At 36.1% G+C, this 23230-nt stretch overlaps 1 protein-coding gene across 3 annotated transcripts; it reads left to right on the plus strand.

Moving 5' to 3' along the window:
- The first annotated feature begins 12103 nt into the window (after nt 1–12103).
- Nucleotides 12104–22674, plus strand: LOC109238549 (protein REVEILLE 8-like). 3 transcript variants are annotated; one of them, XM_019405026.1, is made up of 9 exons: nt 12109–12404; nt 13123–13180; nt 13764–13887; nt 13986–14141; nt 14251–14376; nt 15695–15804; nt 16438–16497; nt 21947–22068; nt 22151–22674. In XM_019405026.1, the coding sequence occupies exons 1-8, from the start codon at nt 12256–12258 to the stop codon at nt 22046–22048; spliced, it is 885 nt and encodes a 294-aa protein (XP_019260571.1). In that variant the 5' UTR covers nt 12109–12255; the 3' UTR covers nt 22049–22068; nt 22151–22674. The 3 variants fall into 3 exon arrangements, with proteins under 3 accessions (XP_019260572.1, XP_019260573.1, XP_019260571.1); XM_019405027.1 differs by lacking the exons at nt 21947–22068; nt 22151–22674 and adding an exon at nt 16269–16311 and having other exon boundaries at nt 12104–12404; XM_019405028.1 differs by lacking the exons at nt 21947–22068; nt 22151–22674 and adding an exon at nt 17405–17861 and having other exon boundaries at nt 12107–12404.
- Nucleotides 22675–23230: the final 556 nt, after the last annotated feature.

The following is a 23230-nucleotide window of genomic DNA, read 5'->3' on the forward strand; positions in this document are numbered from 1 at the left end:
NAGGGCCTCCATTACCCTAGTACGCCTTTTAGCCAACATTAGGGCTCCAATCCCTGAGTTGAGTTTTGAGACATAGGTCCTCCATTCCCTAGTCGCCTTTTACCAACATTAGGGCTCCAATCCCTGAGTTGAGATTTTTAGACATAGGGCCTCCATTCCCTAGTTGCCTTTATACCAACATTAGGGCTCCAATCCCTGAATTGAGTTTTTTAGACATAGGGCCTGCATTCCCTAGTCTCCTTTTTACCAACATTAGGGCTCCAATCCCTGAGTTGAGTTTTTAGACATACGGCCTCCATTCCCTAGTCACCTTTTACCAACATTAGGGCTCCAATCCCTGAGTTGAGTTTTTAGACATAGGGCCTCCATTCCCTAGTCGCCTTTTGCCAACATGTTACAATGCATATTCACATACGTTAGTTCATGCCATAAGGTCGTCGACGTAAATCCATGAAGAGATTATCTTTAAGATGATAAGAGATTAATCCTATTGGTCTTAAATGATACAAAGGTGTATAAGGGTGGTTAACAAGTATTAGAAGTTAAACGAATCAAGGATGTTGTCAGCCGTATATTTGGGTAAACCTAGGGGTGCTTAATACTCTCAAGAGGTCGTATTTTAAGGTATATGAATCACAAAATATCCGTATCATAGTCTTGAAGTCAAACGAGTTATGAAACAAAAGTCGACAAGAGTTGTTGCAACTTAGGTTCATAGTTTTACTTAAACTTTAGGTCAAATGTTATTAAGCTTTTCTCCCAATATACTTGGAATTACGGGGTGATCTACCCACCAAAGTGAAGATCTATGAGTCTAGTTTCCAACGCATTAAACCGTTTATCAATACGACATTGGAGTAGAGAGATATAGACATTTTTGCGAGACTGCACAAGCTGCTAGGTGACAAGTAGGTGGGTCACCTACTTGGTTAAATGATAGCCCAAAAAGAGGCAATTTCGGGTCAGACAAAGAGCCCATTAAAAGGCTTATCTCTTGCAATATATCCCTCATTATATTTCACAAATAACCAGATCTAAACCCCTGCAAACTTCCTCCCAAAAATTATCCACAAACCCTAATTGATTTTCCCTCTCTTTCAAGTTCAAATTGGGGGTAAACCCTAGAGTTTGAAGAACCAAGATAAGGGCTGAGTTATCCAACAAGTAAGGTGAGTTTACTGCTATCTTTCATCCATTTTTGTTCTGTAAATTCATGGTAATTCGTTTTATACTTGTAAGAACTCACGGGACGGTGATCGGAAGCCGTGAGTTCGAGTTATTGACTTGTAACGGATTGTTTTGCGGTTTGTTTTGTGTTACTGTTGGGCTGCGTGTTTTACTACTGTATTGTGGAGTTTTGGAGGAGGAGGGCTGTGGAGAAACACCATATAGATGTACGGTTGTGGGCTGGTCGTTCTTCGTAACATTTCCGGGTCGTTTGACACGACTACGGTGGTCGTCTTATGTATGAAGTTATTAGGTTGTGTGTGGACTATTTTGGGAGGCTCAATATGATTATTATTGATGTTTTTTGAGCTGTTTGGTGATTGTTTGGAATTGTGTGAAGTCATATATATAGGGGAGGTGCTGTCCGTTTCATCGTAAAATAGGTTGTGGTCGATACATAATAGTTATGACGCTTGAATGATAACTATAGTATAGTTTCTCTTATTGTAGACTAAGGAGTCGTGAAAATTGCATAGCTTGAGATTGGGGCAGTATATACAAGGTATGTGAGGCTATCCCTTTTCTTCCTTTGCATGACTCCGATTGTACATAATGTAATGAACGAGCTTCCAAAGATACTCTACTCTTAGAAGCTAGGAGTACTTACATTGTTTCCCCTCTTATGGAACGATTGATGTTGATGTTGCTTCTCTTATTCTTATGTTATCAATGTTATTGGTACTTCCTGATTCTTATAAGTTTCATGGTGAAGAGTTAGTCCTAATAACGTGTACACAGGATACCGACCTTACGTCACTCCGAAAGGTTTAGAACGTGAGTCCATGAGTCGAGCATGCATTATATATATGTAACTATAGAATATATGCATTATATATATTTTACTCTACCGAGCCGCGCTATAGAAGGCCGGTTATGGCAACTATTGTGCAACCACTGATCAGTTGGGTTTTACCGAGCTCCACATGGCCGGGTACGATTCTACCGAGCCTTATGATGGCCGGGTACATTTTTACCGAGCCTATTACGGCCGGGTACGATATGATGATGATGATGCCCACAGAGGCGTATGCTTTAAAAGTTTATGTATATATATATATATATATATATATATGTATGTATCACGCATTTCATGTCAGTAGCCCTCAGAGGTACGCAGATGTTATAGGTTGTTTATTCTCTATCCCTACTTACATTACTGTTCGTACTTATGGTTCCCTGCCTTACATACTCAGTACTTTATTCGTACTGACGTCCTTTTATTTGTGGACGCTGTATGTCGTGCTGCAGGTCCTGATAGACAGGCAGGTGCAGCTCCCCCACCATAGTAGGCTGTCCAGTTCAGCGGTGATTGGCGAGATCCCTTCTTCGGACTTGCCGTGGTCTTGGTATGCATTTTTGTTATAGACATTATGGGTATGTCGGGGCCCTGTTCCGGCTATGTTGCAACACTTATGTTCCTTTAGAGGCTCATAGACAGGTGTCGACTCATGTATAGTTTGGTAGGCCTTGTCGGTTGGTTTTTGTTGTATAGTCTCTCGTGGTAGCGTGGTAGCTCGTACCTTATATATAGTTTCTTGATTGTCTAGTCATCCCATGTTATGTATGTTCATGCCATCATATTTTATTGTTGGTTGTCCACGACCCATGTCTACCATTTATATTGATCTCGTCAGCCCTAAAAGATAATAAAGAAGGTTAGATAAAATGTATGTTGGTGCTCGGTAAGTATGGCCGGGTGCTAGTCATGGCCCTCCAGTTTGGGTCGTGACACCGGAGGTCGATTCGTGAGGGCAAAGGCATCGCGGGCTAGAGTTTGGACCGAATCGAGGTAAGTAATGAGGGTTTGAAACCCCGAATTTCACATCGTTGTGCTACTTTGGGGTGACACACACGTTAGATGACGAGCGTGGAGCCGTGCACCGTTGGGGATTGTGACTTGGTCCGTCCCGTACGACTGTTAAGTCGCGTATTTGATTTGAAATCTTATGATATTCTATATTTTAGAGATTGATATTATAATTTGGGTTGTATGCCATGTTTGGGGCCTTGCCTGTTGAGACCCTTAGGGGCATCTTTACTATTTTTCCTCACTCTATTTGTTTGAAAGCATAACCTCAGTCATGTTTTACCTGTTTATTGTTTAAATCTGACTTTACTTCTTAAAGATATGAAAAAAAAAACTGTTTGGGATGAGTTCCCTGATTTACTGATAGACCGAGGGTCTGATTGTGAGGCTGCACGCCGCAGCGATATAGCGCTTGGGCTGTTGGAGCCCCTCCGGAGTCTGCACACCCCCAGTGAGCGCAGTTGACTATATATATGGATCGGGCTGCACGCCGCAGCGGTTACTATATGGTACCTATTGAGTGTGAGCGTTGATTGGTAAGAGTTGAGTCACGAGTGACTAAGAGGCTTGCCCGAGGGGCTATATATATATATATATTTACATGTACATGNTATATATATATATATATATATATATATATATATATATATATATATATATATATATATATATATATATATATATATATATGTACAGGAGTGATGTTTTGTCTGAGGGGCTAGTTATGAAATTACTGATTTCACTCCTCTTTAAAGTGAGTTTCCATTGAGCATGGTGATTTAATTACTGTTTTCACTCATCTTTAAACCGAGCCTCTATTGAAAATGTTGAACAAATGTTTTAAATAATCTTTCATTTAAACTGAAGTTTTTAAGCTACGAAAAGGATTGTGAATTTTTCTGTTATGCCCGAGGGGCTGTATACGAACTACGTTTCGCCCGAGGGGCCGGTGATGGTTTTCATCTATTTTATTATAAATGGTATTGAACCCCTACTGAAACTGTTGGAAAGCATTTTTTTTCAAATGATTTTACCCAAAAGCTGGATTTTAAATGAGACGATTGACTCGTATTTTGATTTGGAAGCCTGTTGTGCTTATTGAGTTTATCATAAATATGGATTCATCATTTTCCTACTGCTCAGTCTTTATTTACTCTTATTACTTACTAGGTTGGAGTACTTACATTACTCCCTGCACCTCGTGTGCAGATTCAGGTATTTCGGAACCCGGTAGCGAGTGTTGATTGCTCGGAGGCGGAGGTGTCGGAGTTAGGAAGGTGGCTGCATGACGTTCGCAGCACTGTTTTCCTTCCATATCATTTCCATTACTGTATTTAGCACATTTTTAGACTCTTGTCATGTTCAGACCTTGGTAGATGCTCATGACTAGTGACACCCCGATGTCGGGCTGTATTTATTTCCGCACTTATTTTATTTCAGTAAATCTATACTTGTTGGGGGTTTATCCCTATAAATGACTTAAATAGACTTATTAAACTGTTAAAAACTGAGTTTGGGAATGGTGTCGGCTGGCCTTGTCTTCACGAGAGGCGCCATCACGACCTGGCCTGGTTTGGGGTCGTGACACTCAATGAGTTCCCCTTGAATTCTCTCTTTCAAATTGCCTAAAGCTCTCGAATTCGTGTTTAAAAGTGAAGAAACCCTCTGAAAATCGCGAAAGAAGAAATATAACATTCTGACCCAAGCATTTCCGCATCTGCGCTCATTCCACCGCATATGCAGTACCGCTTCTGCGGTCAAGACCACCGCATCTGCGGTCCTCACTTAAATTCCCATATCCCGCATCTGCGATCCCATATCCGCACCTGCGCTATCGCAGGTGCGGTCCTCCAACCGCATTTGCGGTTTTTGCCACCCTAGCTCCTTTTCGCTTCTGCGGCTCCTCCCTCGCATATGCGCCCTCGCACCTGCGGTCCCCAATCCGCAGGTGCGGAAATACCTGAAGCAGAAAAATCTGCAGCTTCATAAAAATCTCAAACTCTCTGTCAACCATCCAAAATCACCCCGAGGCCCCCGGGACCTTAACCAAAAGCACAAACATGTCTTATACTACCATTCAAACTTATACCAACCTTCAAAACACCTCAAACAACATCAAAACCACCAAAACACATCGAATTCAAGCCTAAGGTTCTAAAATCTTCCGCATTCCGCTTTTGATCAAAAAGTATACCAAACCATGTCCGAATGACCTGAAATTTTGCACACACATACCAAATGACATAACGAAGCTATTGCAAATTCCAGAATTCCATTTTGACCCCTATATCAAAATCTCACCTATCAACCGGAAAACGCCCAAAACTCAATTTCGCCAATTCAAGCCTAATTCTACTCCGGACCTCCAAAACACATTCCGATCACACTCCTAAGTCCCAAATCATCTCTCGAATCTATTCGAACCATCGGAACTCATATCCGAGCCCTCTAACACATAAGTCAACATCCGGTTGACTTTTCCAACTTAAGCTTTCCTAAAAGAGACTAAGTGTCTCAAACATTCTCAAAACCTTTCCGAACCCGAGCCAACCAACCTGATCATCTATAGAACCAATAAAAAAAGCAAATAGAAGCAGAAATGGGGAAAACAGAGCGGTAACTCATGAGACGACCGACCAGGTCGTTACATGAAGAAGGGTAAGTTAAGCCCTAGGTTCATCAGGCCTTTTGAGATTCTTGATCGAGTGGGAGAGGTGGCCTACAGACTCGCGCTACCACCAGGTTTATCAGTGGTGCATCCAATGTTTCATGTGTCCATGCTTCGGAAGTATCACGGCGATCCATCCCACGTGTTAGATTTCAACACTGTCCAGTTGGACAAGGTTTTGACCTACGAGGAGGAGCCGGTAGCTATTCTAGACCAGCAGGTTCGTTAGTTGAGATCGAAGAGTTATCCTTCGGTTCGTGTGTAGTGGATAGGTCAGCCTACTGAGGCAGCTACCTGGGAGTCCGAGTCCGATATGCGGAGCAAATATCCCCATCTTTTCACCAGATCAGGTACTTTTCTATGTCCGTTCGAGGACGAACAGTTGTTTTAGAGGTGGAGAATGTGATGACCCAAGGTCATCTTATATTTTAGAACTCGATTTCATATTCTGAGGCCTTAAAAACCTTATTTTACCTTACCTCGATTTGTGTGCGCAGTCCGCGTGTTTTCGAAAAGCCTTTATGTGAAAAATTGATGAAATAATAATTTTTGGCCTAAAAAGTTGATTTTTAGTTGACTTCGGTCAACGTTTTGAGTAAATGGACCCGAACCCGTATTTTGACAGTCCCGGTGGGTCTGCAGTAAAATATGGGACCTGGGCGTATGCCCGGAATTGAATTCCGAGGTTCCTAGCCCGAGACATAAATTTTTGATGAAAATTGTAAGACTGAAATTATAAAGGTTTTAAGAATTTGGTTAATATTTGATCTTGTTGGTACGCGGTCCGTATTTTGGTTCCGGAATTCGGTACAGGTCTGTTATGATATTTATACCTTATCTGTGAAATGTGGTGAGAAACAGGACTGATTTGACGTGATTCGGACCTTTGGTTGAGAAAATAGAAGTTTTAAAACTTTCTTGAAAATTTCATGCAATTTGGTGCTAAATTCGTAGTTCTAGGTGTTATTTTGGCGATTTGATCGCGCGAGAAAGTTCGTAAGATGTTTTAATACTTGTGTGAATGTTCGGTTTGGAACCCCGAGGGCTCGGGTGAGTATCCGATATGCTACGGGATGTTTTGAACTTAGAAAAAAATCTGGTTTTTGGCTTCAGCTGTCATCTGGTGTTTTCTTCTTCGCGTTCGCAGAGGTACTCTCGCGAACGCGAAGAGTAAATTGGTCTGAAGAGGAATTTCCTCTACGCGAACGCGACGCGATGGGGGCTTTACCCTTCGCGAACACGACAAGCTCTACGCGAACGCGAAGTGTTAGGGACTTGGGGAAGGTCGGTCATTCCTTCTACGCAAACGCGAACAATAGTTCGCGAACGCGAAGGCCAGGGCGGCATAGCCTTCGCGAACGCGAGGAGGAATTCGCGATCGCATAAGCCTAAGCAAGGCAGCTCTTCGCGAACGCGACAGGCCCTTCGTGAACGCGAAAAAGGCATGCCCAGTCTTTTAAAAACAGAACTCAAATACGAGATTAAGCCATTCTTTCATATTTTCAAGAACTAGAAGACTTGGAGGCGATTTTCAAGAGATAATTTCTTCCCCAAAGTGTTGGTAAATGATTCTAAACTACTTTCTTCCAATTACCCATTGCATTTCATGAATTTTCAACCTAAAATCTAGGGTTTTCATGGTGGAAATTGGGGGTTTGGGTAGAATTTTGGATTTTTGTATAATTTGAATTTAGACCTCGATATTGGGGTCGGATTTCAAAACTAATTACATATTCGGGCTCGGGGTTGAATGAGTGAATGGGTTTTGGTCCGAACCTCTAGTTTTGACCAAGTGGGTCCGGGGTCGCTTTTTGACTTTTTGGGGAAAATGTTGGGAAACCTAAATTTATGTATTGAAATGGATTCCTTTAGCAATATTTGATGTTATTAAGTTAATGATGGCTAGATACGAGCGGATTGGAGGTGGAAACTAGAGTAAAAGCGGTAATTGAACAGTGAGTGGCCTGTGGATCGAGGTAAGTGTTTGGTGTAACTTTGACTCGAGGGATTAGGGATCCCCGACTTAATTGCTATGTGAAAATCCATATGTGTGGCATATAGGTGAGGTGACGAGTACCTATGCGCCGCCAATTCATCTATTTTTTACTGTTCCATTCCTGTTCGTAATATATTATTCCCTGCCTTAACTGCTACCTGTTTTATTGATATTTCCATGTTTAGTTGCTTCTTGTCGAATATTGCTTTCGTTTTTAAAGGTATTGGATACTACGTGGTTTCATGGATTTATATTATCGTTTTGGGCTGGCTATTAGTGTTTATCAGTATACTTTGGATTGGTTTCGCTAAGTAACATAATTCGAGTGAAGTTTCATAATTTTACTGTTTTCCGTTTGTTTTGGTTGAGGTTAAATGCCATGAGGAGTTTTGAGCCAAATTGTGAAATTTTTGTTCTTATTGTGTGATTGGTACTGATATGGCGGGATCGGGTTGCACGCCGCAATAGGAGGAATAAGGGTGATATATTGAGGAGGAATAAGGGTGAAATGTGATTGTCTGATGGGATCGGTTGCGCGCTGCAACAGGAGGAATAAGGGTGATATAATTGAGGAGTAATAAGGGTAGATTGTTATTGTACGGTGGGAGCGAGTTGCATGCTGCAACAGGATGAATAAGGGTGGATTGATACGAAGTAATAAGGGTGGATGTTCATATTGTTACTGATTATATGGTGAGATCGGGATGCGCGCTGCATCAGTTTATTGTTTATGTATCCTTCTTCTGTTGTGAATTTATTATGTAGTTTTGTATCCCACCTAAGGATTGGTTATAGCTGGGTACTGATAAGATATTGGAGTTCCGTATTCATTTTTGCTGCAAGTTACTGTTTCATTTTGTCCCGTACTTCTTTTTCGCTTTATTATATACTGTATGCAGTTTATATTGTAATTGCCCCGCCGTGACCTCGTCGCTATCTCTTCGAGGTAAGACTCGACACTTACCAGTATATGGGGTCGGTTGTACTGATACTGCACTCTGCACTTTCTGTGCAGATTTTGGAGCTGGTAGTAGCTTGTTGAGAGATTGGCTGCAGGTTCACAGCTTGGAGATCCAAGGTAGTCCTGTTGGCGTCCGCAGGCCCTGGCGTCCCCTTCTACTTTTCTACGTTTATGTTTTTCCTTTGTTTCAAACAGATGTAATTTCTTTCAGATCAATATTTGTAGTAATTTATAGTATATATGTTCGTGGATTGTGACACCAGACTCTGGGTAGTAGTAATAGCTATGGCATTGTGAATAGACAGAAGGTTATTTACATATTTTCGCATTTATTGCTACTTGATTTAGTTTGTTATTTAATCTATGAAGTGTAAAGGAAAAAGGTTAATGGAACTCTAACGTTGGCTTGCCTAGCGAGTGAGATGTTAAGCGCCATCACGGTCCCGATGGTGGGAATTTCGGGTCGTGACAGTTTTTCTGGACGAAATTAGCTAATTTTTTTAATAGTGATACTGTTGATTTAAGCTGGGATTGCACTGAATTGGTTGTTATTGTTATTGTTATATTGTTAATTTAAGCTAGCTTCGCTCAAGTCATATTGAGGCATATTAGAACACCACCAGTGACCCCAATAATTTCACTATCAAAATAAAAAAAAAAGTAAATATTCAAAGAAATTAAGGAAAGTATATATATAAAGTTTACCCTAGGTACACAATTTAGTTATCCGGTGAAAAAGTATCGAATTGACAGCCCTTTAGCCTAAATATTTGCCTGTGGTTGGCAGGCAAGAAGGGATAGGCAACAAAACAATGTTGAGAATTGAATGGATGATCTCTTGACAAGAGTCACCACACAGCATTTCATTGTTTACCACACAAGTAGTGGCAGGTATTGATTCAAATCTAACAAATGACACATCAGAGGGGATTAAGAAAAACACAATCTTTATCTGCAAGTAGGAAATGACACCCCAATCCCCATTTTGAAAGCATAAAGGCTACCTTAAAATTAGTGGACACCAAACGACACTTGCGTAGCGTCACAGAAAATTAATAGTGGGTCATCGCTCACCATTCCTCGCCATTTTTTTTTAATTAATCGCTCCTTACATGTCACTGTTGCGGGGGGTAACATCGGCTCTGTCGTCTATAAAATGGAAAAACTCATTTACCAAAAATCAAAAGAATATGATACGTAGTATTTTTTTATATTCAAAAAAATAATTTAACATTAAATTTTATTCTTTATGTTTAATGAGATTATTTTTAAAAACAAAAATTAATTTATAGCTGATGTTAGACTATACATTTTTAAAAAAAAATCTTTTTGAAACTTTGTGTTTACTGTTTAATCAAATATTCTCATATAAAAAGTATTTTGTACTTATGCTGCCAAACAAATTGGTAATGCAGGCTACTAAATTAAGCTTGAAAAGGTGCCAAAAACAGAATGCTCCTTTTGAAGTCTATTTCAAGTCCTTAAGCTAGCGTTTGGCTATAGATCCCAAATTTATTTTGAAAAATCTGATTTGGGTGAAGTTTAGTTTGAAGATGAAAATGTGTTTGGACACACGTTTTCAAAACATATTTCCCTACTTTATTTTGGAAAAACATGTATATAATTCCCAAGTTTTGGGATTTTGGCCCAAAATCAGCAATTGGGGTGATTTTGGGATTTGGAATTTTGCCAAAATGTGGGCAAAATTTATGGCCAAACATGAGTTTTGAAAATAAATCCCAAATTTATTTTTGCAAAACTCATGGCCAAACGGGTCCTAAGGCCAAGGAACATCCGCTTAATAGTCTGTTTGATCAAGCTTCGAACATCAGTTTATTTTAAAAAGTAATTTTCAAAAAAAGTTGGTTAAGCAATTTGTGTTTGGCTAATTAATCTGAAAATCACTTTAAACGACACTTGGTGTTTGATCAAATTTTTAAAAAGTACTTCTAACTATATGTTTCTGCTTTTACTCAAAAATATTTTTTTTCCTTCTAAAAGTTTGGTCAAACCCTTAGACTTTGAAAAAAATGTACTTTTGATAAAAAAAAAAAAGACCAAAAAGAAGTTAGTCAAAAAAATAATTTTGACCAAAAAGAAGTTAGTCAAACAGCCTATATAAAATGAAACTCATAAATATGACATATATATAAATAACAAAATTTTAAATTTTTATTTTTAATTGTTATTTTTAATGAGATAATATATAAATACAGATGTACCTATAATTAGTTTTAAATTATTTATTTAAAGAATCTCTATTTCTTTCTGAAACCATCCTCATAAATTGGGAGAGAGTAAGGAATATTTTACAATTTTGGTGCGAAACAAATTGGTAATGTAGACTACTAAGTGCCCGTTTGGACATAAAATTTGATGGAAGATTTTTTTCAAAATTTTTTTACTTTTTTTCGAAATCAGCATTTGTTCATAAAATTTTCAATCACTTGAAGATGCATTTTGAAAATCTTTCGAAAATTTGAAAAACTGCAAAAAGCTATTTTTCAAAATTTTCACTTAAATCACTCACAAAAATTCAAAAACAACCCAAACTGAAATTTATAACATAATTCTAAATTTCAAATTCATTTTCACTTAAAAAAAAAATTTCACCATTTTTTCGAAATTTACAATTCTTATGTCCAAACGCCTACTAAATTAAGCTTGAAAAGGAGCCAAAAATAGAGGGGGATCTTTGGCAAATATCCGGGCAGGGAAACTATTTACCTGCCCCTACCCATGCCGTTTGCCCCCTACATTTTTTTGAAATATTCAATCAAAGCCAACCAAATGAAATCAAACAAAGATACTAAACCAAGCCAAGCAAAGTTAATTCAAGCCAAGTTAAATCAAACAAAATTAAATCAAACAAATAGTCTGTTTGGTCAAGCATCTAAAATCTGCTTATTTTGAGAAGTGTTTTTCCAAAAGTACTATTCAAAAAAGTACTTTTGGTGAGAATCAATTTTTGTTTGGCTAATTAATTTGAAGTGCACTTTTGAACAGTAATTAGTGTTTGACAAAGCTGTTGAAAAATGTTTGTAAGTGTATTTTTTTCAAAAGTGTTTTTCAGAAAAGTGCTTTTGGAGAGAAGCTATATTTTTCTGCTTCTCAAAAACTGCTTCTGCTTCTCCTCAAAAGCATTTTTTTTCCTTCTAAAAGCTTGGCCAACCACCTCAATTTTTCGCAAAAAAAGCCCTTTTGATCCAAAAAAAAAACTTGGCCAAACCGGCTTTAAGCCAAGTCAAATGGATAATTGATGGGTAAGTAAGAATAATTAGTTTTAATTAGGTACCTATATATTATAAATAATTTTCAAATTAATAGAAAAAAATAATTATTTTAAGCCCAACGAGTATTTTGCATAAATTGCTCAGAATAGAGCGTGCCTTTTGAAGAGTATTTCAAGTCTATAAGACCCACCAACAGCCGATTAAATCGGCAAAATACTAGTCCTGGATCTAGCGATTAATTGACCGGCTTCAATTGATTTGCCTAGGGGGACAGCAGTCCCCACTCCCCCGCCCAAAAATTACCCACCCACTCAGTACTCTGTATATTTCCTCCACAAAAACTCTTTTGAATCGTTTGAAACCATGAACTCAAACTCTCCTTCCATGGCTAACAACAACTCAACGCCTACCGACTCTTCTGGCAAAAAGGTTCGCAAACCTTACACCATAACTAAGTCTAGAGAAAGCTGGACTGAAGAAGAACACGACAAGTTCCTTGAAGCTCTTCAACTGTTATGTTTCTTCTCCCTTTTTTTAGTTGTTTTAATTGTGAAGAAATGTGTGTTTGTACATATTATTGAGTTTGTTATTTGTTTCTGACCTTGAGCCGAGGGTCTACGTCCACAAGGGTAGGGTAAGGTCTGCGTACACTATGTGTAATTACAATTGGCATGTTGACGTTGTTGTTGTTGTTGGTTTCTGAATTGTATATACAGTGGAACAATTTTGTAAAAAAAAAAGTACTTATTCTAAGATATAGCGTTCATTGTAATGAAATATTAGTGGATGCAGTGGTACTATGCATCTAATAGTAATTTTGGATCAGTCTCTATGTTGGCAGTAGCAGAGGTTTGTGTTCAATTGAAGAATTTGCTGGGTAGATGTTTGGATGTTATTCCGGTGTTGCAAAGAAGTTGGCTTGTTAGAAAGAGCATATTTTTATTTATTTAATTTTTGTCCTTAACATGAGTCAAGTGATTTTTTTATATTTTTTTTTCTTTTCTGCTATACGGGAAGAAACTAGAAAGCCGTATAATTGGTTTATTCTAGTATTGATTTTGAATTTTATTTTGGAAGTTCCATTTTTGTAGTACTAATTTGGATTTTTTATGGTCAGTTAGCTCCTTTATGTTGCCTTTGTGACATGTGTGTTCTGAATCTTAAAGCTGGATTAGAAAATTTGCTTTTTTTCTGAAGCTTTGGTGTTTCTTCTAAATTTGGGTTATTCAGGTTTGACCGTGATTGGAAGAAAATTGAGGATTTTGTAGGTTCAAAGACAGTAATTCAGGTGCTCACTTCTAGTTCATCTTTCTGACGAAGCTCACAGAGAGAAATAGTTAGTTTTATTCTGTTTGTATATATTTGTTCTGCTGAGACATCGTGGTGTATTTCTCCACTTAATTATTAATGGTAGTAACTTTATGTGATTGACATATTCCTAATCATGTATACACCGGACAAGTACCATTTCTCTTTGGATCTGCTATCATAAAATGCTAGTCATATTTTTGAATATACTTAATGTGTACTGTATGTTGCCTGGTGCATTTACAAAGCTTTCGCTTTTGGAGTATTTGTTGGTGTATGACATGAACGCATGTACCTGGCGTAAAATGTAGGGCTGACTTAATTTAATCCTGTTAGATCCTCTATTCCATGGGAATTTATTTGGGCATGTGCTAATGTGCAAAATTTAAGTACTATTTTTTTAGGCCCTTTCTTTTGTTCGATTTAGAGAATTTTTCATAAATCTTTTTTTTTAATAAGGTAAAGTTTTATTAGTAAAGTTACCAACAATTGCCAGAAAAAGATAATTTTTCATGAATTGCTTTCATTTATACAAGACATTTGCCTAATTTTCTTGGTTGCAGATTCGCAGTCATGCTCAAAAGTACTTCTTGAAGGTCCAGAAGAATGGTACAACAGCACACGTGCCACCACCTCGGCCCAAGCGTAAAGCAGCTCATCCTTATCCGCAGAAGGCACCAAAAAATGGTTGGTTTGCATTTACAAAGTTGTCTTATGGCTCATTTGGTATATCTATGTCTCATATAGTCTCTTGTTTTTTTCCCTTCTGGATCTACTTTGAATAGTTTTAGTACCATTACAAGCCTCTATGGGTTACCCTTCTTCAATGAATTCCCTTCCACCTGGATATCCATCATGGGATGACACTTCTGTACTCTTAAATTCTCCATCTGGCGGAGCAATGCCATCACAAGATGAATACCATCTTCAAAGAATTCAGGGTGTGTACCTGACTATAAACTTGGTATTTGTGTCTGCATATATTATAGATCTTCTTCCTGGTTGAGGGATTTTTCTGCACTTATTTCAATGTATACATTACTGATTCAGCTGATATTGGATCAAAGGGAGCTACATTGATTAGTGACAGCAGCATCAGTGGCATTAGAAGTTCCAGCAGAACGGCTCCCAGTTCTGAACTACCGGAGCAGAGCAAACTAGGTTCTGTTCCTCATGGTAAGGTTCTCTAGCATACAATTATGACCTTAGCCCTACAACTCATTTCTTGAGGGAAACATTGTATGGTTTCCATGCATTTCGGACATTCTGTCATAAGTTTCTCAATGCAGCATCTGCATAATGTAGTGTTTTCATTCTTAGCTTTTATTTGGTATCACATATCATTTCCCAGTAGTATGCACATCTAATATTGTCATGGGTTATTTTCTTGCTCATGCATGGAACTTTACTTGATCTTTGATGTGTTGCCAGCTCAACCCAGAAAAGAACCATTTTCCATCCACATGCCAAATCCTAGTTCCTAAAGAAACTTGCAACCGCTTAGTGCCATTTCATGATTTTGGTCCTCAGCTTATCCAACTTTGCACACAAACTTTCATCATGCAAATTTCATACTTAAGGTGAAATAATAAGAATGGTTTTCAAGAAAAGGAAAAGTTCCTTGAAGGTTGCTTGCACAAAGCCTGCCAAAGGGGGACAGACTTTCTAGGTTAAACTGGTATTTCTGTTTTCTTTTGTCAGTTTTCTTTTGATATTGAGAAAAACATCAATGAAGTTTCTAAATTAAAAATAAGTTTAGACACTGAGAACAAAGTTATGCAATTTATCTTGTAAGCAAAAATTTAGGTAGTTTACGGGTAGCTAAAAATTTTAAGTTAATGAGTGTTCTCTTGTTCATATAAGGTTCTGAATGCCAACGTCAGGACAAATTTATTATATCAGGAGAATTTCCACCTTGATGTTTATTCTCTTGCTCTATTTTAAGTTTGAATGCCAGTGGAAGGTCAAATTCATTATAACAGTAGAATTTCCACTTCGTTTTGAATCTGTATAGATATTGGTTCTACCTCTTGCCTCCAATTTTTGTATTTGAGAAGCTTTCTCTCTTTCTTTTCTGTTGAGAGAAATGATAAAAGGAAATTGTATTTGAGAAACTTTCGTCATTTTCAGATCACGAAATCATTTTATCCACTTTTATATTGTTTTGATTATGTTAGAAACTAATGATTTTGAATTTCCCTGGAGTCTATTGGAAATGCTTTAGTGTTATTTGATTTTTTCTACCACTCTTATTGATTCCACCCCCCTCCTCCCCCCTTCTCTGAAAGGAAAAGGATAGGAGTGGGTTGTGTTAATGATTTTTTTCTTCCTAATATATTGTATCCCTTTTCTTTTCGTTTCTCTCTTTTGTATCTTCATCAGGGTGGGAACTTTTGTTTTCTAGTTTGACAGCAGTCTTACTTCTTCTGATTTTAAATGTTTCGTCTTGGTCAAATGGAAGTGTATAAAGTGTGTATTGGTACTTCAATTACAGGCATACCTGACTTTGCAGAAGTCTATAGCTTTATTGGGAGTGTCTTTGACCCAGACACTAAAGGTCATGTACAGAAGCTGAAGGAGATGGACCCTATTAATTTTGAAACTGTGAGTTTTGGATGCATTGTAAATTAAGCATTTTACATTTGCTTCTGCTTCCTAAGAGCTCTTCAGCTTTCTTGCAGCTAACTTTAACTTACCGAGTCAGGTTTATTTCAATGTTTATGCTAGGTGAAGTTTTTAATGGTATTATTTCCGTGTTACTTGATTCCATTTTCTGTATTCCCGAGTTATTATTGGGTAGGACTCTTTAATTTAACTCACATTCAATCAATAGAGGGAACAGATGCCAAAGAGTAAGATCATCACAGAATTTAGTTAGGCTGAATTGCATTTTTTCAATTGAAAACCTTTTCTGAAGGAGCTGAAAGAAGTAAAAAAGATGTTGATCTCTCTGAAGAATATATGTAAATTCTCGATACGGAAGTTTTTACTTCAATTATGTTCGGCCAGATATTCATTTCAAAATCTAGAGGCATATGTCAAGACACTGCATTTATCTGCACTTGCAGGGATTTGAAAGTTTCAGATGGGGAGTTTTAGATTGGGGTCAATGTAAATTTCATCTGGGTCTCCTTTCCTCTCTCACCTTCCCTATTTTAATTTCTTCTATCTTGCCTTGAAGAAATCTAAATTGGTGGTATTGCAAATCATGTTCATCTGCTTTCTCTGGACTTGCAGGTTTTGTTATTGATGCGGAATCTTACAATGAACTTGTCTAACCCTGACTTTGAGCCCATTGTGAGTGTGCTCCTTTGACTATACGTTGAATGGTTGCTTTTTTCATAGTAAAATCCTACTTTTTATGCTGAATTTCTTGTTTCCTTTAAAGGCAAGCTTTTACATGAAGATTAGATGCTTTATTCATTTTCATAAAGCAAAATGAAAGGTCTACCCTGTTCAACATTTTTTTTTTGAGTTTTTTTTCTTTTAATTCCCTCCCAATTTAGGAGGATCTATAGTGTTTCCACACTTCCCCTCCAGCGTGACTCGAATCTAGGACCTAACGGTCGTGGGTGGAGCTGCATTACCAACTGAGCAAGCCTCACTTGTCACCCTGTTCAACATTGAATTCAGTCTTTAATACTTTGATTTGTCGTTGAAAAGGCAAGACGAGAATGGAGTATATCTCAGCCAGTGGTCTCCTTTGGTCTTGCTTAGGTGTTAACCAGATTACTTGTCCAATGAGGCGGCTATCATGCCTCAGTCACCTTCCTGGTTTAAAAGTCCCAAACCTGATTCAGTGTTACATTATATTGATTTGTTTGCAGCCTTCTTAATGTTAGGAAAAGTGCTTGAAATTTATCGGGTCCTGGGTTGTTGAGTCCATATATGCATTTCACATCCTTATTAAATTAGGCAAAAGAATTGGTCTTATAAGGAAATTGCTGTCATTAACTGTCAGCTTGTGTCCAATACTAAATTTATGCGTCAGCACCAGTTACCTTGGTTGTGAGAGAACTTTCAAACTTTCCCTTCACATGATCCTACAGCAATAATCTTTGCACCATTGTCCATTAGTTTTCAACATTGAATTATTAGGCTGCCTCCCGTTAAGATTTGAGAGGCTAAAGGTTTTATATCTTCCCATAAAAAAAATTTGATTTGGATTCTGATTTTGTGCAAGTATCTTGTTGCTGTTATACAGCTATTAAGTGACTGAAAGAACTAGTGGAGTGTGATTCAAATGGATGGAAAGCTGTTGATAAATGAATAGCAGTGTATTCAGTATTACTTGTAAATTCTTGCTCTATATCTGTTGAAGTGTTTGACCATCTCATTTAAAAGCTTAAGCTGTAAGAGAGAGTATACTTTTATTTACTTAATTATGTCTTCAACACGTCCCCTCACGTGCAAGCCTGATTCTTTTTGATGAGCCAAGCATGTGAAAATTCTTTTTGATATTGGGTGGCAGTGAGACTCGAATCCAAGACCATTGCTTGCTCTGATACCATGATGAAGTGTGTGACCATCTCATCTAGAAGCTTAAGCTGTTAGAGAGCACACATTTATTTACTTAACTAGTCTTATGGTACGCGCTTTGCGCGTGTAACTAAGTCGGTGAGTAGATGACTTTTTAGAAAATCGTATTAGCACTATTAAATATAATATGTTTGTAATAAAAAAAAGTATACTCCTTAAAATATAGCATATAGTTTTACTTTACAAGACTTATCTATAAACTTTTCCGTGTTAATTTTTCTACTTTTCTGATTATCTTTCACCGCCAATACTATTCTTATAAAAACAAATTTAGGTATCCTAAGAGTTTTGTCAACTTGAAAAATAATTTTAATTATACGACGAATTTGACAAATAATTGATTTGAATTTTTAGACTTAATTATTTGACCTTAACATTAACGGAACTAATTTATGTTTTATTGATTCAAATTCTTAATATTAGCTCATCCCAAGTTTTAAATATTTAATTGTAACATGAAAGGGATTGCAATTATGTTATATCTTTCAAATAAGAAATAATTGTATAAGTTAATTAAAATTTAATTTATTTAAAGTACTGAATGCTAAATCTCTCTACATAGTTCAAATAAAAAGAATTAAAATAAAAAGAATTAAATTATACTTAATTTTTAGGTCTTAAATATTTAAAAATTAATATGAAAGATATTATAGTTAAATTGAATAATTATAATAAGAAAGGATTAATTAAGAAACTATTGGCTAAGATAGAAAACCTAATATCAGTCAGAAAATTACATATAGTTACTATGTTCGACCGCAAAAATATCTATTTTGATACGACATTTTATTATAGCATTCGATAAGATTTTGTTTTTTGAATCCTATGACATATAAATAAGAATTATTGTTTTATCAAACCCTTTAGAAGTATTGTTTTTCTAGAATGTCTATTAAAGCATTATGAACTCCAAATAATTAGTTCGACCATAACTTGAATTTCTTTTTCTTTTTTTTTGTTTCTTAGGATAATTTTAGGTTTTATGATGTCTATAAAGAATAAAGTTTTTCTAGGGCGATAACTTCTATATCTATCTTTGTTTGTAAGGTAAAAAATTTAACGATCCTAAATTTTAGCAATTCTTATATATTTTAAATAAGTAAAGATTTAATAGCTAAAATTTTAGTTGATTTCAAAGTCCTAGTAAAAATATAAAATGACAATTTTGTTCAGTGTGAACTCTAATTTTAAAGGACAGAAAAGGTGAACGACATTTCGTTAAGGGTCTTCATGCCTAGAGGGGATAATTTTAGAGTACGCGCGTTGCGTGTGAATCCTTATCGATGGGAATAAATTTTAAAAAATCATATGAATAATATTATTTGACTTCCTATATTACTTAATAAGCATAGTTTTAAAAAAATATGTAGAAAGTTATAATTTAAACGATCTTATAAATTAGAGTACAATTTACTACTAATTTAAATATATAAATCTAAGTATCTTATCTATGCTTCACTTGTCAAATATTGTAATTGGGTTTGTGATTTAATATGGCCATATATTTCAATATGTAAATAAAAAAATTAAAGTATGTTATATATTATTACTGTTAACTATTATTATTTTTAAATGTAAGCATTCCGTTTATTTAAAGATATTTTCTTACTCATCCTAATGTGCTTATGGTAGTTTAGAATAGTAATTTTTAGTGTTCAGAAATTTAAGAAATAAATTTATATAACTTAAATATTAGGAGTTTCTATATAGTTCAAATAAGAAAATATTTAATACCAAATTTTTAATGTATTTCACTTAAATATTAGAAAAAAATAATTACACTTTTATCCAATATGACATCATTTTCTAAAGTGTAAAGAAGCGAACAACATTCCACTAAGGGAGTTCGTGTTTTTAATATAGTATATAATATGTGGATAGATATAGGTATAAATAATTTGTATAAGATAAAAGTTTAATTGATTTTGTATAAGTTTTAATTGATATCAAAATCCTAAATATAAGGCCTTAGTTCAAATAAAGAGGATAAATTTAATAAATAAAACTTTAGTTGATCTCAAGATACTGAATATTAGGGAAAAAATCAATTCCGATCGCACTTCCAAGTCACAAATCATCCCCCGAAGCTAACCAAATCACTGGAATTCACATCCGAGCCCTCTAACTATATAGTCAACTTCCGGTTGACTTTTTCCAAAACAAGCTTCCTTCTAAGAGGCTAAGTGCCTCATTTCCAACTAAAACAAATCCAATTCTACCCGATCACCTCAAATACCGATACTGAAACGTAGAGAAACATAATATGGGGAAACGGGGCGGTAACTCACGTGACGACGGGCCGGGTCGTCACATTCAGATACTTAATTATTTATTTTTAATATTAAAGAAAATTATTTATTTATGTTGATTCAAATTCTTAATATTAGTCCATCCCAAATTTTAAGTGTTTACGTAATTATAATTTTATCTAGTAAGAATTCTATTTTTAAGGATAAGATATTAATGAATATTTTAGTTTCGAATCTTTGTTCGCGAGACTATAAGTATTATATCTGTCATCTTTCTCTCTTTTTCTCTTTTATATTGTTAGATATAGATATTTTCTCTGTTATTTGTTCTAAGTGTTGATTGTAATTTTTAAATATTATACAAAAAAACTTATGAAGAAAAATATATTGTTTTAGTAGAAGATATTTAAAATATAATATGAAAATATATTATAGTTTCATATAATACAAACTTAATTATGGACTCAAAATTTAATCATCTTAGCAAATGCACAACTATCAAATATTATATTAACAAAAACACTTAACTTCAGATAATAAAATCATTGAATTACTCACCGTAACATCGCTATCCAATTATTTGGAATCATGATGACAAATTAAGTCACAAATTTAGCTGAGAGAGACGAAATCTACTCCTAAAACTAAGACGAATTGATTGTTAGTTTTTTTTTCTTTTACAAATTTGTGATATTATATAGTTTAAATAAGGAAGAATATAATATGTTAAATTTAGTTGACTGAAGTCCTAAATATTAGGAAAATAATTAAATATCTATGCTTGAATATTAGGAAAATAGTAAAATGACTATTTTGTCTAGTGTTAAATCAAACTTTAAAGGATAAAAAAGGCGAACGACATTTCGCTAAGGGCCTTCGTGCTTTTAATATAGTATAGATTATATCTCCAACAATAGTTTGATCTTGTAGCTGAAACATTCCTATGCTATGATATTGGGGTTGAGAGCCAGCTCACTTGGTGAAAATGCTTGGCTCCAAGATGTAGATGGAGGGTTCAAACTGTAGAAGCAGCAGACCCTTCCCCTTTTCCCCATTGCCTCCTCCTCCCCTTCTGTATCAATGAAAGAATGTGCTTCATTTAAAAAGAAATGTTGTACCATGGTGCATTTGGAATAACTTCAAGAAATATATTCCATCTATTCCAGAAAATCTCCTACTGGAGATATTCCTCAATCCTTTTCTTCGTCAACTCTCAAGGAAGTCATGATGCTTTTGACGATAGGTTCAGGGTATAGTAAGCTTAGTAAGAATTCTGCTTTTCTTTTTGGACGTACTACCAGAGAAACTATATTGAACTCTTAGTATGTTTGGTTTATACTAATCCTCACTCAAATCGAAATTGAGGACAAATTCCATGCACCTCTCTATAATCTATGTTTTGAAAATCAGCATGCTCTGTCCACATACTTCAAAAGAGAAAAGGCTCAAAAGGATATTGTTTTCAACTTGATGTCAACAAGAGAGATTGGTGATGAAAGATCACTATAGAAAGATGGGTAATAATGACTTCAGTGTACCTCAGCCTGCATTAGTGTGACAGGCTGTGTTGACTCCTCCTTGCTTATTCACCAGCCTTTTCTTTATGTTATTCAAGGAGAACCAGTGGCCTTGAAATCCGAGGTCCACGAGATTATAAATGGTTCACAAATTTGTTGGAGTTTGCAATCTAGTTAGTCTTAAGGGTATACCTCTTTTCATCTCCTCAATCGGCATCTTTAGGCTGAAGTACCAGGAGCCGTAGAAAACTGATTTGGTCCCTAACTTTTTTCTAGAGGTTCCTCACAGAAGTTATTTCAAGTTTGTGATTACGTTAACATGACTGGCGCAGTGCAGTCATGGACCTTTGTTCTGGATGAATTGTGTAGTTTACACCATTTACATTTTCTACCTTATAAATCCTTCATAACACGCTCCTTCTCTTGCCATCTTTTGTGCAGAAAAATGTATTGTCAACATATGATCTCAGTACAAAGGTTGTGGGTCTTCCTGCTGGTGGTGCTGTCAAGAACCACACTGATCTATCGTGTCAGACAATATGATAGAAACTATAATTGTTACAGTTAGTATCTTTTTCCAGCCTCATTTTTCAGAAGTTTCTTTTTATTCCTGTTATGCTAAGAGAATTAATCCTCCTCTATCAGTATATCTATCAGCTAGACTTTCTCCAACAACGGCGAGTCTTTGCGCTCTTGATTTGTCAGAGCTGGAAAACAATGTTCATCCCCAGAAAGTCTCAGAGTCGTGGCATGGATAAGATTTAAGAGCATCTTCCTCTGCTTTCTCCTTGATGCTCAGTGGTTGCGGAGAATGTTCCTGTTAGAAGTTGAGCTTCTCCTAGTGAGAAGCGTGCCCAAGTCTTGATAGCATGTGTTTTTTCCCTTGAGATGTATATTCCCTCAATTTTGTGCAGCTTAATATTTGGAGGTGTTGTAAAACTTGTAGATTTTAGAGCAATAATAATGAGGAAAAAGTTCTTGTACCTCATTGCCTGTTGAAGTATGCATTTAGGACATACACTCAGGCCTTGTTTTAGTTGTAATCTTGTTGCAGATTAAAGTTAAATAGCGGTTCGTCCTAGTCTGTTTAAACTGCTAGTAATACTTAATATACTTGCTTTGTGTCCATCAGATTCTCTGTGGACGTTGTGCAGCAAGAATAATTGATGCATTGTGTGTGCATAGTCTTGTTTGGTTTCTCGATCTGAATATCTCTCACCTGGTGTCTAATGCTTCCCCTTAAAAATGAAGTACAAAAGAGTATATAGCGCGAAATTTATGAGTATGTGAGCTTCAGATATTGAATAGTTAAATCGGAAAAGGAAAAGCTAGCAGCTAACATGTTAGTTTTCCAGCCAGAAAGGTGTCCTATAAGGTTTTCTGTAGGAATTTTCACCTTCCCTTTCAAGAGCACCACGAAATTGGCATAGAAAGCAACAAAGGATAGCGGAAATAACAAAAACTTTGCTATGAACTGCCAATAATAAACACTAATCAAAGATAATCAATAAGGAAGGATCAATTTAAGTTCTTACTGTAATTCATAAGCCCCTAGTACCTATATTAACTCGAAAAAATAAATTAACATTCAATTACATAAGATAATCCAAGGAGTAAAGGAAAAAAGCTCATACAAGAATACTTAACTAAGACTAATCCAAATGGAGGTCTAAGAAGAGAACTAAGATAATCCTAAATTCACAAGAGTTGGTCTTCAATCCAAAA

The sequence above is a fragment of the Nicotiana attenuata genome, unplaced genomic scaffold (genome assembly GCF_001879085.1).
Source record: "Nicotiana attenuata strain UT unplaced genomic scaffold, NIATTr2, whole genome shotgun sequence".
Classification (NCBI taxonomy): domain Eukaryota; kingdom Viridiplantae; phylum Streptophyta; class Magnoliopsida; order Solanales; family Solanaceae; genus Nicotiana; species Nicotiana attenuata.